Genomic DNA, 16165 nt, shown 5'->3' with positions numbered 1-16165 from the left:
CACTGTGCAAATGGGGGCTTCCGAAAATAGAAAAGAATAAACGAAGCCAACAGAAAGTTTGTGATGTAATTTCATTATTACTCAAAACAAAAATTACTCATAAATAAAACCAACTCATACTTTGTATACGATAAATCACATGTACTTCCGGGTCGGAGTTCATGTTGATGGCGGCCACATGGTTGTTTCAGCGGTGGCAGCGTATTTGAAAATTATATTTTTATAACATTTTCATAGAAATTCGAAAACCAGCAGAATGAAGGAAACGCCACTGTCTAACTGTGAGCGGGACTTTCTGCTCAAAGCCATCGAAGAGAAAAAGGTCCGCAGCTTTTTTTTTTTTTAATATAAACCTGTCCATCTTGTGTTCCTCGTCAGAAAATAAGGCTGTTACCTAAATTTGACCAAATGAAAACCAGAGTGATTGCATTATGAAGTGTTATGAGTCGGTTTGTTAGGGTGTATTTTATTTATTTATTTTTAGAGTTTTGACTATTGTAATCAACATACATAACTTAGTACGTCTACAGTATTCATTAATTCAGAGGTTTCCAAGCTCTGTTCTTGACTTTGGTATTTGGTCGCACCACTAACTATTTGTTATTAAATCCTAGATAATAAAAAATAGCTTGGATAAAGCATTTATTTTAAAAACAGTTATGTCCTCTCCCTGCAGCGTTTGGATGGACGACAGACATATGACTACAGACAGATGAAGATCACATTTGGGACTGACTATGGATGCTGCTTTGTCGATTTAGGAAAAACCAGGTTAGCAGTTATGAATCAAGTGTTTGCTTTTTTTACTGCATGACCCCTTCCTCACCGCTTTCCCTATATTTTAATTTTATTAGTCTAAGTGTTAGCTGCAATATTTTCTGAGGAGTCTGAAATCTTCAATACTGTACTGTAAACTTTGCACTAGAAAAATGTAACTAACAGCTTTGTATCTAAAACATCTAAGCACTCAGCAAGACAAATCTTGCCTCTCTATTACTTTATTTCATATGACTCAGATATATAAAAGTGAACAAATTCTAGCAAATGAAATAAATTTAGCTGGCATTTGTCAATAAAGTAGAGAAGCCTAAGGAGCAAAAAGCTTTAAAGCCAGTCACGTTTGTGGTGAGTCATGCAGTAGGGATGGGCAATAGTTACAGTTGCACTTTAAGTCAAAGACAATTTTTTTTGCATTTTGGATTGGAGTGAAAAAGGAGTACTCACTGCTAGGCTCAAGAAAATCTGTAAAACTAAATCAGCCCACAGTTGTCAATGAAATCATTGCAGGATTGGGTGTATAGACCTTAAAAGACGTTCACTGAAGATAAACAATTCCCTGAAAATAAAAACTTAGAGTCAGATTCTTAAAACTTGATTTATGGTGATGGTTGTTGTTATTTTAAAAAATTCTCAGGTTTTATGTTGCAGTAAATTAAAAAGAAATCATGACTGGCATGTGTTTGTTAAACTGTTATATATTTTTATATGTTGACGTGTACAGTGAGAGGTGGGGGACTGAAAATATTTCCATCTGCTAAAGGGGGATAGAAATAGTACAAGCAGACCCAGGAGCTCAGCTGAGATGGCTTGACACTGAGAACAGCGTAACTCACATACACACATCAACCCCCACTTTCTCCTCACTTGCTCTACCACCTACACTGAGGTACTCAGCTGTTCACAAACAACTATTTTTCTCATAAGACAAAGATTAATCGTTAGCTTGTATGCACCTAATGGCAAAACAATCATTGAATTCATCCCTGTGTGGGGTGGGACAGTACTGTTTATGTTGCTGTAGTTTATTTTGTGTTTCAATAACAAGCAACATTGAATGGACAGGCTTGAGGAAAAATAATTTCTAGACTTAATGCATAATAAATATTTTTTGGCTACCATTACACCATGAAGACAAAAAAAAACACTCCAAGCAACTCAGAGAAAAGGTTATTTATGGTATAAGTCAGGGGATGGATGCAAAAAAAATCCAAGGATTTAACATCCCCTCAGAGTTAAGTTAAATCTATCTCCAAGTAACAGAAGAGATACGGCACATGTGTAAATCTGCCTAGAACAGCCCATCCTCACAAACCAAAGAGACTTGTGAGAGATGCTACTAAGACACCTATGACTACTCTGAAGGAGTTACAAGATTCAACAGCGAAAATGGGAGAAACTCTGCATACAACAGCGGTTGCCCAGGTTCTTCACCAGTCAAAGCTTTATGGGAGAGAGGCAAAGAGAAAGCCACTTTTGAGGAAAACTCTGTAAATCTTGCCTGTAGGAGACTCCATGGTAAGGTGAAGAAAGGTCTTTGGTCTGATGAGACCAAAATGGTAGCTTTTGGTCATCAGACAAGATGCAGTGTTTGACGAAAACCAAACACTGCACATCACCACAAACACACCATCCCCACTGTAAAGCAAGGTTGTGGCAGCATCATGCTGCAGGGATGCTTCTTGGCAGCTGGCCCTGGAAAGCTTGTAAGGGTGGAGGGTAAAATGAATGCAGTAAAATATAGGAAAGTCCTGGAGGACAATCTGCAATAGAACTGCAGCTTGGAGCAAGATTTATTTTCCAGTAAGACGATCACCTGAAGCTTAGAACGAAAGCTACAAAAACATTATTTAATGACAACATGGTGAATTTTCTGGAGTGGCCTAGTCAAAGCCCAGACCTCAATCCATTAGAGAAGGCTAGACTTGTAGCTAGACTTGAAAAGAATGGAGTAAAATTGCAGTGTCCAGATATGCCAGCCTGATTGATCCACACAAACTCAGTGCTGTGATTGCAGGCAAAGGTACATCTATTAAATAGTGACTTGATGGGGGCGAACATTTATACAGTCACTTATTTTATGTTACATGTTTTTTATTTAATTGACATTACTTAGTAGAAATCTGTTTTCACTTTGACATTAAATGTGTTTTCTTGTTTTTTGTTTTTTTTTTGTTGTTAAAGAATTAAAATTAAATTGACCATGATTGATTTTTAAAATCAATGAAAGGGTAAAACATCCAAGGGGGTTAATATTTTTATAGACACTGTATATAGCCTTAAAATAGCTAGATATGATTTTTGGTCTTTATCACCCAACCCTACCATGCAGCAAAACAAAATGTATAGGATGTGGCTTCTTTCTGAGGGGTTTAATGGATTTCCACTGTGCTCCTCTTTGCAGGGTCATGGCCCAGGTATCTTGTGAGCTGGTGGCTCCTAAAGAAAGTCGACCCAATGAGGGAATCATGTTTTTCAACATCGAGCTCTCACCTATGGCCTCACCAGCATTTGAACAGGGCAGGTAGGGGCAAAGTTGTAGCAAATTATAATATATGCTACATATTTCCTCCTTTTATGAGTTACATTTTATGTAACAGCGATAAACATGCATAGTACACCAAATCAGTCTATTTGTTTTGAAAGTTAAAGTCTTCTGTGGGCTTTTTCTGTTTCCTCCAGACAGTCTGAGCTGTCAGTGAAGCTAAACAGACAGCTGGAGAGATGCTTGAGGAACTCCAAGTGCATAGACACTGAATCCCTGTGTGTGGTGTCTGGGGAAAAGGTAGGGTACCACACACACACAAAAACACCCTAAAACTGAGTAAAGAGCATCATTTATTGGGATGGTGTTGATGTGTGTGTCTGCGTTAAGGTGTGGCAGATTAGAGTCGATGTTCACATGCTGAATCATGATGGGAACCTGATGGATGCTGCCAGCATTGCTGCTATCACAGCGCTGTGCCACTTCAGACGCCCTGATGTTAGCATCCAGGGGGATGAAGTCACAGTGGTGAGTCGGCAGCAGACAGACACAGGTGGTCTCTCTGCTTCACTGAATCTACTGGAAAATATCAGATGTTCAAAGAACACTGCCATTTAGATTCTTTCATGACACTTTAGGAGGATGTAATGCAGGAACTTCCTTGCTTCACTACAAACGTTTGCTTGTCTTGCTTTGGTTGTAAGGTTGTTTTTATTTTTTATTCTTCTAGTACAGTCCAGAGGAGAGGGACCCTATCCCTCTGAGTATTTACCACATGCCCATCAGTGTAAGCTTCTCCTTCTTCCAACAAGGGTAAGGCATCCTGTTTAAGAAAAAGAAACTTCTTTTCCGTTTTATAGGAGTCAGTTCATCTACTTTAATGTTCATTATAGATGTATGTTTAAGTACTTTTTAACCACACCGCATGATTCAGAGGAACATTGTTGAAATTGCATTGCACATAGAATTATACAACATAATACTTTCCCACAGACTATTCCTGAGGATTTATAATACATTTGAACAAAATAATCGTTAAGGACTCTGGAATTATTTTATACAAGTTGGAGTTTGGATTAAGTTATAATTTATTTGATATGAAATTTGATAAATGGTATGGCTTTGCTACCCAAAAGTGGGTAGCAAAGCCATTTTCAGCGGGTTGCTTATGTGTGCCAGGGAGAAAATTTGTTGCAGAAGGTCTATGACTAACTTCTATTTTGAGAGAGATGTCTCCAGCTCTTTGTTTTATCACATCTTTTTGTTCCATCTCAACTCTCATTTTTTCATGAGAAACCATGGCAGCTTAGGAGGGACACTCTAAAAATAAAAAATGAAGAAGATCCATTTATTATCAAGGGAAACCTAGATACATTTGAGAAAAACTTGAAATATTTGAAATTATGAAGTTATATATATATATATATATATATATATATATATATATATATATATATATAAACTTTAAATATTCAAATATATAAAGTTATATATTTAAGACATTCTAGACCTGTAAATTTACATTAAACCAAACTGAAAATAGTTGTTGGATAGTCCCAGTTAACTAAAATGTCCCTTCTTTCTCTTGATGCTGATGGTAATCTGATGATTTTGACTTTTGATTGTGCTCTAAACTGCAGGATAACGTCTTCATCTGGGATGATTTTCTTCAGTGCAGTGGGCTATTTTTAACTTTAAAATCCCTATTTTTTAACGTTTTGGGTCTTGTAAATGTATGTCTTTTTAAAGTAGAACATTTTTTTAAATATATTTTGTTTTTCTCTGAAAATTAGCAGACCTTTGTTTTCTTCTTCTTTAAGAGGGGCTCTAATACACCATTACAAGAGACACTTGGTTAGGAATTGAAAAATTTAAGAAGTTTTGGTGGTAATTCACCAATAAGGAGGTGGTAGTGGGTTCTCACTCTAGAGTCTAGACCATTTGAGAACCACTGATCTAAGGGAACACATTTTGTACAAAAATAAGTAAAGCATATTGTCTGAAAAGGATGACTTTTGTGGTCACACTGTCACCTGTGGGAGGTCCCAGTATATTATACAGCTTAGTAGACTGACCAACTGCTAAACCAGCTGCTATCAAAACTCAAAATATGATCAGTACTGGTACTGGCCATTCTCACTCAAAGATGATTGGTATCAATGGCCAAAGATTCACGATTGGGGCATTCCAAGTACCTGAAAAGATCAATCTTCCATTTGTAGCATGGCTTGTTTTTCTACACACCTTGCTCTGTCTGCAGAACTTATCTGCTCGTGGACCCTTGTGAGCGGGAAGAGCGGGTGATGGATGGATTGCTGATGATTGCCATGAACAAACACAGAGAGATCTGTTCCATTCAGTCCAGTGGGGGCATCATGTTGCTTAAAGATCAGGTAAAGATCCACAAAATATGACTGTTTTGCTCCACAATCATCCATTTGAACGAGATGCTTGATAAGATTGAATAAAGCCACAGTTACTGCTATAAACTGATCATAAGATAAACTGTTCTGGAAAAAGAAAGGTATCACCATTATTTTTTCATGTGTTGTTGAAGGTTATGAGATGCAGTAAAATAGCCAGTGTCAAAGTGTCTGAAATCACAGAACTCATCAACAAAGCCCTGGAGAACGACAGAAAAGCGAGGTGAGCTGGGAAATCACATTACAATTAATCTGATGATGTATGAGCATACAGTACTTCCTTGAAAGATTTCATACATGTTACTCTTTCTGCTTTCCAGGAAGGCAGGTGAAAGATGTGGTTTTGCTGAGTCAATGCCCCAGGAGCGAATCACTGCACTTAAAATGGATGAGACAACAGTAGAGATGACTGATGTGTCAGATAAAGCCGATGAAATCGTCCAGAAAGCTGAAGTCTCACCTCACATGTATCCTTCACTGAATAATAACACCTTTTACCAAAAACAGTGTGCTTCCTTCAAAGGTTTTTCCCTCATTTGCAGAAGAATTTTACTTGAGACCTTTTTTGGGCAAAAGCATACAAAAAAGCTCTTACTTAACCAGTACCTTTAAAACCAAACTTCAGGATAGAATTATTTTATCAGTGGTATATTTTTGCCACTAAAATGTAAGGTTCCTTTGTCAGTGTGTATAACCAATTTGGTTGGGATATTTCAGTTTTTGTCCTTACCATGTTAGATTGTGTAAATTGCTCCTTTGTTAGGGTAACTATATTTTCAAACCACATTAATTTATCCACAAACCCACATCTATAAGCTCTTAGTACATTCAGATTTTTCATCAGTGCACCTTTCAGCAGCATGGAAAGTACCTCAGCAGATAAAAAAATGCTGTTTTCCAACATCAACCAAACAGAGTCCAATATTGAATTGGAAATTACATTGGAAGATACTCCCACCACTTTTAATTGTGTCTGTCAGTTAGGGATGCAGGGATTAATAGAAGATGTATCATGGTGTATGCGCTGCTTCTAAATCCCTGTGCAGAGTCTCCGTGAAAAGAAAACAGTGATTAATTCATGTGTGCATGCGCACAAGCCCTCACACACGGCTCATGAAGTGTAGATACTTGATACTTTAATTCAAATGCTGCTGCTCTGACTTTATTTAATCTCACTGTGTGTCTGTTATTCATGCATATCAGTGTTTTATAGGTATTTATTTTGATTTGTGACACAGCTTGAAAACAGGAAGGTTGCTGTCAAGCCAGCGCTTAAGGTCAACCTGTCAACCTTTTTCTGTTTTTTTTCTTCCACAAATGAAATGACAGGACAAAACACATTTCATCATCAGTTTAATCCGGTTTTATGATGGGATCTGCTTTGCCACTCCGTAATGCTGCATTCCGTTTTGCAGTATTTACAATATAAATACTGTAAATGCATTTTCCCATGTGGCTCCTTAACAAATCAGCAGGGTGCCCTCCCCAGTGGTGCCTGCTCCTGGTGTTGGTCAGGTAGGGCACAGGCTTCAGAACACCTGGGGATTGGAGGAGGACTGTGAAGAGGAGGAGGAAGATGACAGTAGTGATAAAGAGCCGGATGAAGAAGTGACAAAGATGGAAGAGGGGCAGCATGAAAAAACAGAGAACAAACGAGGTAGTGACTAACTTTTCCTCTTACTTACACAATATATTTATGGGCAGAGAACCTGTTTGTAGGAAGAAATGATCAATACACCATAAAGTTGTTAAAAAGGCTGGAATTATCTTAAAAATATGATTTGACCTGAACATAAATTGCTCTTTGATTTACAGGAGATGTGGTTGAGATTTCTGACAGTGAAGAGGAAGAAGTGGTCATACTTCACCCAGAGGGGCCAGGCAAAGATCTTAAGTAGGTTCATCTGTCTTTTCTAAATATAAGAGATTATGAGAAAGAAAGTCCAGATAGTTCATCTTTTTTTTCCCCTTGCTTTTAGAAATAATGGATCAGGTTCTCACCAGAAGGGGGCAGCGGCGTCAAAGAAAAAAAAGAAACAATGAAAGAAGGGACTACTTTAACCCCCCTGTAGTCTAGGAATATCCACACCAGAGGCACAGACTGCAGCTTCTCTTCATCACAAAGTCTCCTACTCTGGCTGAGAAGAGCTGGACCTGCTAATGGCCAAGAAGTGTTTTTAATGTTACCACACAGAAACACATCCAAGAGTTGGATCCTTTTTGTGAGAATAAAAGTTGATGTTTTCTTTTTGTCATTTTGATCCATTTAAATGCAGATTCCATGTGTGAAGAAATGTGAAATGTGTGAATGTGAAGAAAACTATTAGTTCCATATTATTTCTCTAAGCAAATAATGCTTAACATTTGTTATTGTTAAACTTTCTAATTCAAATGTGTTATAGACAGACTTTTAGGTTTGCAACACTTTATGGTTTTGTAAGAACAATATGGATGTGAGCGGTTAGTTGTAAAACTAAAGATTAAAATGCATTGTCTTTTTTTAATCTTTCTGCATTGATACTGTAAAAAATATTAAGTGTGCACAGATTATCAATCAAACAAACTTTTATTTATATACAGTTGCTAGAAAAAGTATGTGAACCCTTTGAGATTTCTTGGATTTCTGCATAAATTGGTCATCAAATGTGTTCCAATCTTCATCTAATTCACAATAAACAAACACAGTCTGCTTAAACTAATACTGCACAAAAAAATGATATGTTTTCATGTTTTTATTGAACAAAACATGTAAACATTCACAGTGCAGGATGGAAAAAAGTATGTGAACCCCTAGGCTAATGACTGGTTGACCCTCTGTTGGCAGCAATAACCTCAACCAAACGTTTCCTGTAGTTGCAGATCAGATCTGCACAACGGTCAGGAGGAATTTTGGACCATTCCTCTTTACAAAACTGTTTCAGTTCAGCAATATTCTTGGGATGTCTGGTGTGCAGCGCTCTCTTGTGGTCATGCCACAGCATCTCAATCGAGTTGAGGTCAGGACTCTGACTGGGCCACTCCAGAAGGTGTATTTTCTTCTGTTGAAGCCATTCTGTTGTTTACTTCTATGCTTTGGGTCGTTGTCCTGTTGCATCACCCATCCTCTGTTGAGCTTCAGTTGGTGGACAGATGATCTTAAGTTTTCCTGCAAAATGTCTTGATAAAATTGGGAATTCATTTTTCATCCAGGGACTGAGGCAGCAAAGCAGCCCCAAACCATGATGGCCCCTCCACCATATTTTACAGTTGGGATGAGGTTTTGATGTTGGTGTGCTGTGCCTTTTTTTCTCCACACATAGCGTTGTGTGTTCCTTCCAAACAACTCAATTTTGGTTTCATCTATGGACAGAATATTTTGCCAGTAGTGCTGTGGAACATCCAGGTGTTCTTTTGTAAACTTCAATTGTGCAGCAATGTGTTTTTTGGACAGCAGTGGCTTCCTCCGTGGTGTCCTCCCATGAACTCCATTTTTGTTTAATGTTTTACTTATTGTAGATTTGTCAACACAAATGTTAGCATGTGCCAGAGATTTCTGTAAGTCTTTAGCTGACACTCTAGGATTTTTCTTCACCTCATTGAGCATTCTGCGCTGTGCTCTTGCAGTCATCTTTACAGGACAACCACGCCTAGGGAGAGTAGCAACAGTGCTGAACCTTCTCCATTTGTAGTCAGTCTGTCTTACCGTGGACACATGAACATCAAGGCTTTTAGAGATACTTTTGTAACCCTTTCCAGCTTCATGCAAGTCAACAATTCTAGATCATGGGTCTTCTGAGAGCTCTTTTGTGCCAGGCATGGTTAACATCAGGCAATGCTTCTTGAGAACAGCAAATTCAACACTGGTTTGTGTTTTTTATAGGGCAGGGCAGCTTTAACCAACACATCCAATCTCATCACATTGATTGTACTCCAGGTTGGCTGGCCGCTGGCTCCAATTAGCTCTTGGAGAAGTCATTAGCCTAGGGGTTCACATACTTTTCCACCCTGCACTGTGAGTGTTTAAATGGTTTGATCAATAAAAACATGAAAACATATCATTTTTTGCACGATATTAGTTTAAGCAGACTGTGTTTGTCTATTGTTGTGAATTGTTTACTTTTTCTCTACAAAATTATTCTGATATATGGTGTGACAGGGAAAAACAGTCACATCTTATGAAATTTCATGAACTTAGCACCCTATTTGATCTTATAGTTAAATGCTATCATTCTAACAGCACATATTTTGCAACATGGTAACACAGAGCTACATGATGTTAAGAAAGAGTCAGTCTTTGCCATTTTAATGTGATGAGTGTCACACCAAAATACACTAATATAGTGAGTTATCAGTGTGATACTGGATGGTAATGCCACAGACTGGCTGAAATGGCAAGGATTACTTCTGCTTTCACACGTTTAGTCTTTACTGTACGACACAGGTTTTAACTAGAGCATTTGTCAGTTTGGTTCGTGATTTTTCAAGTAGATTATAAAAACAGTGAAGAAAAAAAAAAATTCCAGGTTCCACCGAGATTTGAACTCGGATCGCTGGATTCAGAGTCCAGAGTGCTAACCATTACACCATGGAACCACCACGTTGAGGAAGCTGGATATTTTGATTTATAAAGTTTATTGTATCCCGTTTAGTAGATATCAGACTTAAACTTTTCCGCGTGCCTTCTGCATTTGTATTTTTGAACCTAAAACTTATACTCTGAAATGTCCTCCTCAGTGACGGATAACACCATACGATAGATATATGAAAACTCTCAGTGGCAGTGTTGGCAAAGGTGATTAACAATAGCCTGACGTTTTTATGACACTGATTTGTAATATTTTGCGAACTGTAGAATTTTAGCTTCACTATTTATACGTGTCACATATAAAACAATGGCCCGTACGGGGATCGAACCCGCGACCTTGGCGTTATTAGCACCACGCTCTAACCAACTGAGCTAACCGGCCATATACGACACATATTTCAGCACCGGAGATCTCGTATGTTGTATACTGTTTTTGTCCGTAGCTTATGCCTAGCGAGGCAGGAATACCATGCCTTGTGCATTATTTCAGAATTACGAATAAAGTGGTAACTATTATGTTATTGACAGCTTAAAACCAAACAGCATAAAGAAACACACCTTACTGCATGAGAGTTAAAACATGACCTTAATCGTCTTTTGCTACAGTAATGTAGCACGCTCCGCACATGTCATGTACTTGATGGAGTTCCAAGCAAAGCGCAGCTCATCCGTTAACTTTTCTGGAAAGAAGTGGATTCCACTGAAATGCACTTAAGGGGAAGAAGTGTCATCCAGGTACCTGGGGACAGAGGTGTCAAAAGTATTCACATTCATTACTCAGGTAGAAATATAGATGCTAATGTTTAGAAAGACTTCTGTAGAAGTTGAAGTAGCAACTCAAGCTTTTTACTCAAGTAAAAGTATAAAAGTACTGGTTTCAAAACTACTCAAAGTATAAAAGTAAAAGTAATATAAAGAGGAAAAGATTCCATTAAGGACAAAAGCTTAGGCCATGCTACAGGGGCCAATTCAATTCTACCATTCCATTCCATTCTACTATTCCATTCCATTCCATTTTACCATTCCATTCCATTCTACCATTCCATTCCATTCTACTATTCCATTCCATTCCATTTTACCATTCCATTCCATTCCATTCTACCATAGTGCACTACCCCACCTCCCCAAAAAAACATTTTTCTAAAGGCCAAATAATGTTATATTAAAATGTTAATGTTGAAAAATTTGGGATGCACCTGTTTCAGCCGTATTTATGCCCACTGAAAATGAATGCATTTTAGTACAATGCAAATAAATTCAAGAGTTATATACAATATGTGTACTACCAACCTCCTGGCTGGTGCTTGGTTGGGACATTTTGCTCGAGTTCTCTTGAGTCTCTGGCATGGATATCTTTGTACTAGGCTACATACGTCTTTCCTTGCTGAAGTGTGATGTGATTTGTGTCATGTCCAAAGGTGCTATAGATTGCGTACAAACCAACAGGGTGTCAGAATGGTATTATGTTTATACTTCTCATCCAACCACAATCAAATTCACTCTATCCGGATGGCATGATTTATCTGGATAGGTTTTGGGGTTTTTTTCATTTGTGTTTTTTTTAAATGATGCCAAGCCAGATTGAAAACAAGCTGAAATGAATTAGGAGTAATGAGGCTATTTTTAAAATGTAAGGAGTAGAAAGTACAGATAATTGCTTGAAAATGTAAGGAGTAGAAGTAAAAATTAGGCTGAAAAATAATTACTCTAGTACAGTATAGATACCCAAAATTTCTACTTAAGTAAGGTAACAAAGTATTTGTACTTAGTTACTTGATACCTCTGCCTGGGAAATTAACCGTATGATAAAAAATGAAGACAGGACCTCCAGATGTTCTTTTTCCAAGTTTCCAAGTCACAAAAAGAACTACTGAAACAAGCATTAAGAGCAAATACTAGAGAAAAGAAAATAAACACGTTCATGTCACCTCCAGGGCTCCGTATATTCCTAATGCCAACAATGGGTAACTTTACAAGGATAGCCTGGATACTAATGGGTGGATAGATGGTTATTCCCATTATCTGACAATAAAATCTTAAAAGTGTGTCTTCCTTTGTAACTTGATTTGACATGCCTCGAAACTTATGGTGTTACAAAGATCTAAACAGGAATCTGGGATAATAATAATAATAATAATAATAATAATAAAGATAGGAGGATGTGTATGTGTTACATAACATTAACCTCCTGTTTAAAACGTCTCTTTGTCTTTCACTCTCTTTCAGTTTGTAATTTGCCAGAAATTCTTCAGAAGAGAGAACAAATTCTCCACACAGATGGCTTTGGGGTATGCATGTGCTTATGGTTTAACAGGTTGTATTTGTTTATATGTTTTTTACAGGAATACTACATGGAACAATCCAGAAATGAAGAGGAACCAAGTAGATGGCAGACTTTCTCACACAGATCTACAATGACATGTAGATGTGAAAAGATCATTTCGGGGAAATGATATCCAGTAATCTGTCTGGCACATTGTTTGCATAAAAGCATGAGTCATTCCATGCTAAGTGTCCAAATGTCAACAGAGTCTTCCTTTAAAATTTACATGACAGGTTTGCACATGAAACAGAATGAGGGTGTGGTAAAGAGAGAGGACACAGTGTACCAAACAACGAAAACATGGACTTTCAAGGCCTGCAAACGTTATGTTTGAGTGGTGGTACTAGCAATGTTTTCAGCATTCACACTGCTTGTGACTATTGTGAAGTACTAAAAATCAAGGGTTGACTTGACTTATTTTCAGTAATGAGAGATGTTATTAGGAACACACCTACAGCTGTAAACTGCTTTTGCCCTGTGAAAATGTTTTATTTGATACACAGGATAAAATGCTCCATCAGTGTATTTTAAATCTCATCACCTACAAAAAGTGAAAACTTTATATTTACTTTAAATTTTATATTAGCTCATATAGTGCAGCGTGTCCTGCTTACGTGCACAGCGGAAAGTTTCCATGTGAAAAGTTAAAGAGAGACACTGCCAAAATTCACAGCATGAATATGAAAATTCCTAAAAAGACAAACATTTGTTTGCATTTATAGCCTATCAAAACAAGATTTTTGTTTCCCATTTCAGATGTATCTGCTTGCAGTGCTGTAAAACCAGCTGTCTGTGCCGAGCTGAATCCAGACATCATCGGCCGGATTGATTAGAGCTACGATGACACATTCAGATGGCTGCAACCATCCCCATCGATGTTCTAAAACAGTCTCTTTACATCTTTGGTCTGAACTGGGCTTGACATTTTCTCAAATTGGTTAAGCGCTGGCAAGAGCCCTTTCCTTTACCTACTCACCCACAGTTACCATGCATCTTTGAGGTAATTCTGCTGGCCTTCTCTTTAAAACAGGTGTAAGATCAAGCACAGATAGTGCAGAATTGTATGATGTCATCAGGTTGTCCAGCAGGTGGCCCTGTTAAGACAGAAAAGAAGGAAAGCAGAGAAGCTGACATACAGTAATACGTTTGGTCTGTTGTATGTTCAATGAGCTCACTTAAAGTTGCCAACAGAACCCAGAATGCACTGGACTCTAATTTCTTCTCACACACCCACACTGTTTATGCTATTATGGTTTTTGCTTATGCAACACTAAGGTGCTATTTATGTGATTAGGAGTAAACAAGGGATCTCACCCTCCTGAAAATGCTCCTGAATAACCAAATGAATTTAACCCCCATCTTTTTAAGTAGTGAAAATATCGCTCTGGCAGGATCTAACATAAATAATGGAAGAAAATATTCCAATAATTTTCCTTATACTTAAAGACAAAATTGTCTGCTACTTTGGGGTAAAATAGGGTGAAATGGGAGAAATATGAAATGCCCCCATTATCCACAATGCTTATGCAAAGAACTTCAGTATTTTTTCTTTCAGCGCATGATCAGGAGGAGTGGTGTTGTCCCTTCAGTGTGTCTGAATGAAGTTGTTGCTCTCATGACTACATAATTCTCAGTAAACTGCTTCAAAAGGCCCTTTCACAGTGCATCTTAGAGGAACTCAATGCTTATGATTCTGTGGAATTCCAATCAAAAAGAATGTGACCCTGATTTTGAGCTCATCTGAGTGGCATAAAAGTCTGGATTATTGTTAAGCCAACAGATAGGTCAGATTTCATGTCTGTCATTAGGAAGATCCATCTTACAAAACTTCAAGTTGATTTGCTTGTTCTGGGCCAGAGAATGACTGGACCAATCAGCACCATCTGCGGAGAAAGAGGCAGTAGATACAGGCATGGTTTAGTTATACTGCGAGCCTGTAAACAATGGCAGCCAGTGAAGAAATCAGGGTGAATGCAGAACTGACAACATTTCTGAGAGGCACAAAAAACGCTTGTGGTACTGAAGATGTTCTTTCTTGGCTGGCTCTCACGAGCTGGATTTACCAACTGGCTCCATTGATAGTGAATAACAATGATGGTTGCCAGTCCATTTTAGGCTATATGTACTTCATAGCATGCCGTATGTTTTTCTTGCTTTGATTGGTCCATAATGAATGTGGCTGACAAACGTTTGTCCAATCACCCTTTGAGTTGTTTCTTGAAAGGTTCTGCCCTTCCCAAATGTGTATGGGCTGTTACCCAGATTGATATGAAATACATACCATGCAATGAATATGTGAAATAGTCTATCTGGCATGTCAGGTCATGGATTTTCTTGTAAGACAAAGTCAAAATATATTGGTTTTAAAAAGTACCACAATTACTCAAAAATCCAAACAGCGTGATAAGTAGCTCAGAACCTGACTTTTGTAAGATGAACCATGGTGGTGACTGAACCATTTGATAAAATTAACACCAGAGTTGAGAATCTAATCCAAACCAGTCTTGCCCAGAATGAAAAATCTCCTCCAGCCCATTACAGACTTTTAGACCTCCCCTCGTGGGGTGCAGGATTAGACCCTTAAAGGCCTTTCAAGGTGAAAAGTCTGTGTCTTATTTTGGAGCAGGAGAAGCAGAGCTACAAAACTCCTTCCAAGCCATGGAATGAGACGAACACTTATTTTCCAGTTAATCTGCCTCACCGTTTGATCAGAGCTGGGAAAAAAATCTCCTTGCATGTTGCATGAAGAAACTAACCAACAATAGCGTTGATCTGACACAAAATCTTGATTGGAATCTTTGGTTATGAATTCAAATAATTTTGAATTTCTCTTTTGGACTGACTCATCCACATTTATAACGTGTAAAACAAAAGAATTACACAGACAGTTTTCTGAATATAGAGGATCTGTTTGTCTATGGCAGTTGGGAATTATCCAGTCCTTGGAAGATACTGTAAGGATCTGTGAGCCCCATGAAAGGATATCACTTAAGGCCACACCACAGCAGGTCTTACACATTTAGTACAGGTTGTTTGGGATCACGTGATCCAGAACATTTGTTGGGGGTCAGAAAGTAGGGGACAGTCATTAGGAATGAATGGGGACAGAGGAAAGGTAGTACTTAACAGCTCTAAATGAAGCTCTACACTTCTTATCATCAGAAAATTTCTACATACATTGAATATGATCCCTACACTTGACAAAAAAGCAGGGTTTTTTTTACATTTCAACAGATTTAGCTGCCGTTGAGGCAATCACTACAAATACTCAGCACTGCAGGGCTCCTAGTGTCTGGTGTTGTCTAGTCAGATGAAGGCAGACAAGAGTTTAGAGGAGTCTTGTACTGAGCTAAGAGGCTAGTCTTATCCTCGTTTTGTCACAAACATGCTTTTAATTGAAACTATGATGGACTATCACCTGTAGATACCTTGAGGGGTGAGTGGCCGAGTGATATGCTGTTCACAAATGAGCCTGTGCTACAATACTGCTCTTTTATGAAACTACTAATTCCTGTTTAGGTGGCAATTTCCTTCCCTCCATTCTTTGACATGATTTAATCTGTATTTAAAAAGCCAAACTGGTACCAAATGAA

At 38.0% G+C, this 16165-nt stretch overlaps 1 protein-coding gene and 2 non-coding genes across 3 annotated transcripts; 1 reads left to right on the top strand and 2 right to left on the bottom strand.

Moving 5' to 3' along the window:
- Positions 1 to 159: 159 nt before the first annotated feature.
- exosc9 (exosome component 9) lies at positions 160 to 7940 on the top strand. Its single transcript, XM_041784416.1, has 12 exons — positions 160 to 322; positions 677 to 771; positions 3182 to 3301; positions 3460 to 3562; positions 3653 to 3790; positions 3993 to 4075; positions 5523 to 5655; positions 5820 to 5908; positions 6006 to 6152; positions 7161 to 7342; positions 7501 to 7579; positions 7665 to 7940. The coding sequence occupies exons 1-12, from the start codon at positions 257 to 259 to the stop codon at positions 7726 to 7728; spliced, it is 1299 nt and encodes a 432-aa protein (XP_041640350.1). The 5' UTR covers positions 160 to 256; the 3' UTR covers positions 7729 to 7940.
- A 2245-nt stretch (positions 7941 to 10185) lies between these two features.
- Positions 10186 to 10257, bottom strand: trnaq-cug. The gene has a single exon. It is a non-coding gene; the product is annotated as a tRNA-Gln (tRNA).
- A 300-nt stretch (positions 10258 to 10557) lies between these two features.
- Positions 10558 to 10631, bottom strand: trnai-aau. Its single transcript has one exon. It is a non-coding gene; the product is annotated as a tRNA-Ile (tRNA).
- Positions 10632 to 16165: the final 5534 nt, after the last annotated feature.

This window comes from Cheilinus undulatus, linkage group 4, assembly GCF_018320785.1.
Source record: "Cheilinus undulatus linkage group 4, ASM1832078v1, whole genome shotgun sequence".
Classification (NCBI taxonomy): Eukaryota; Metazoa; Chordata; class Actinopteri; order Labriformes; family Labridae; genus Cheilinus; species Cheilinus undulatus.
This window is presented reverse-complemented; position numbering and strand designations above follow the sequence as displayed.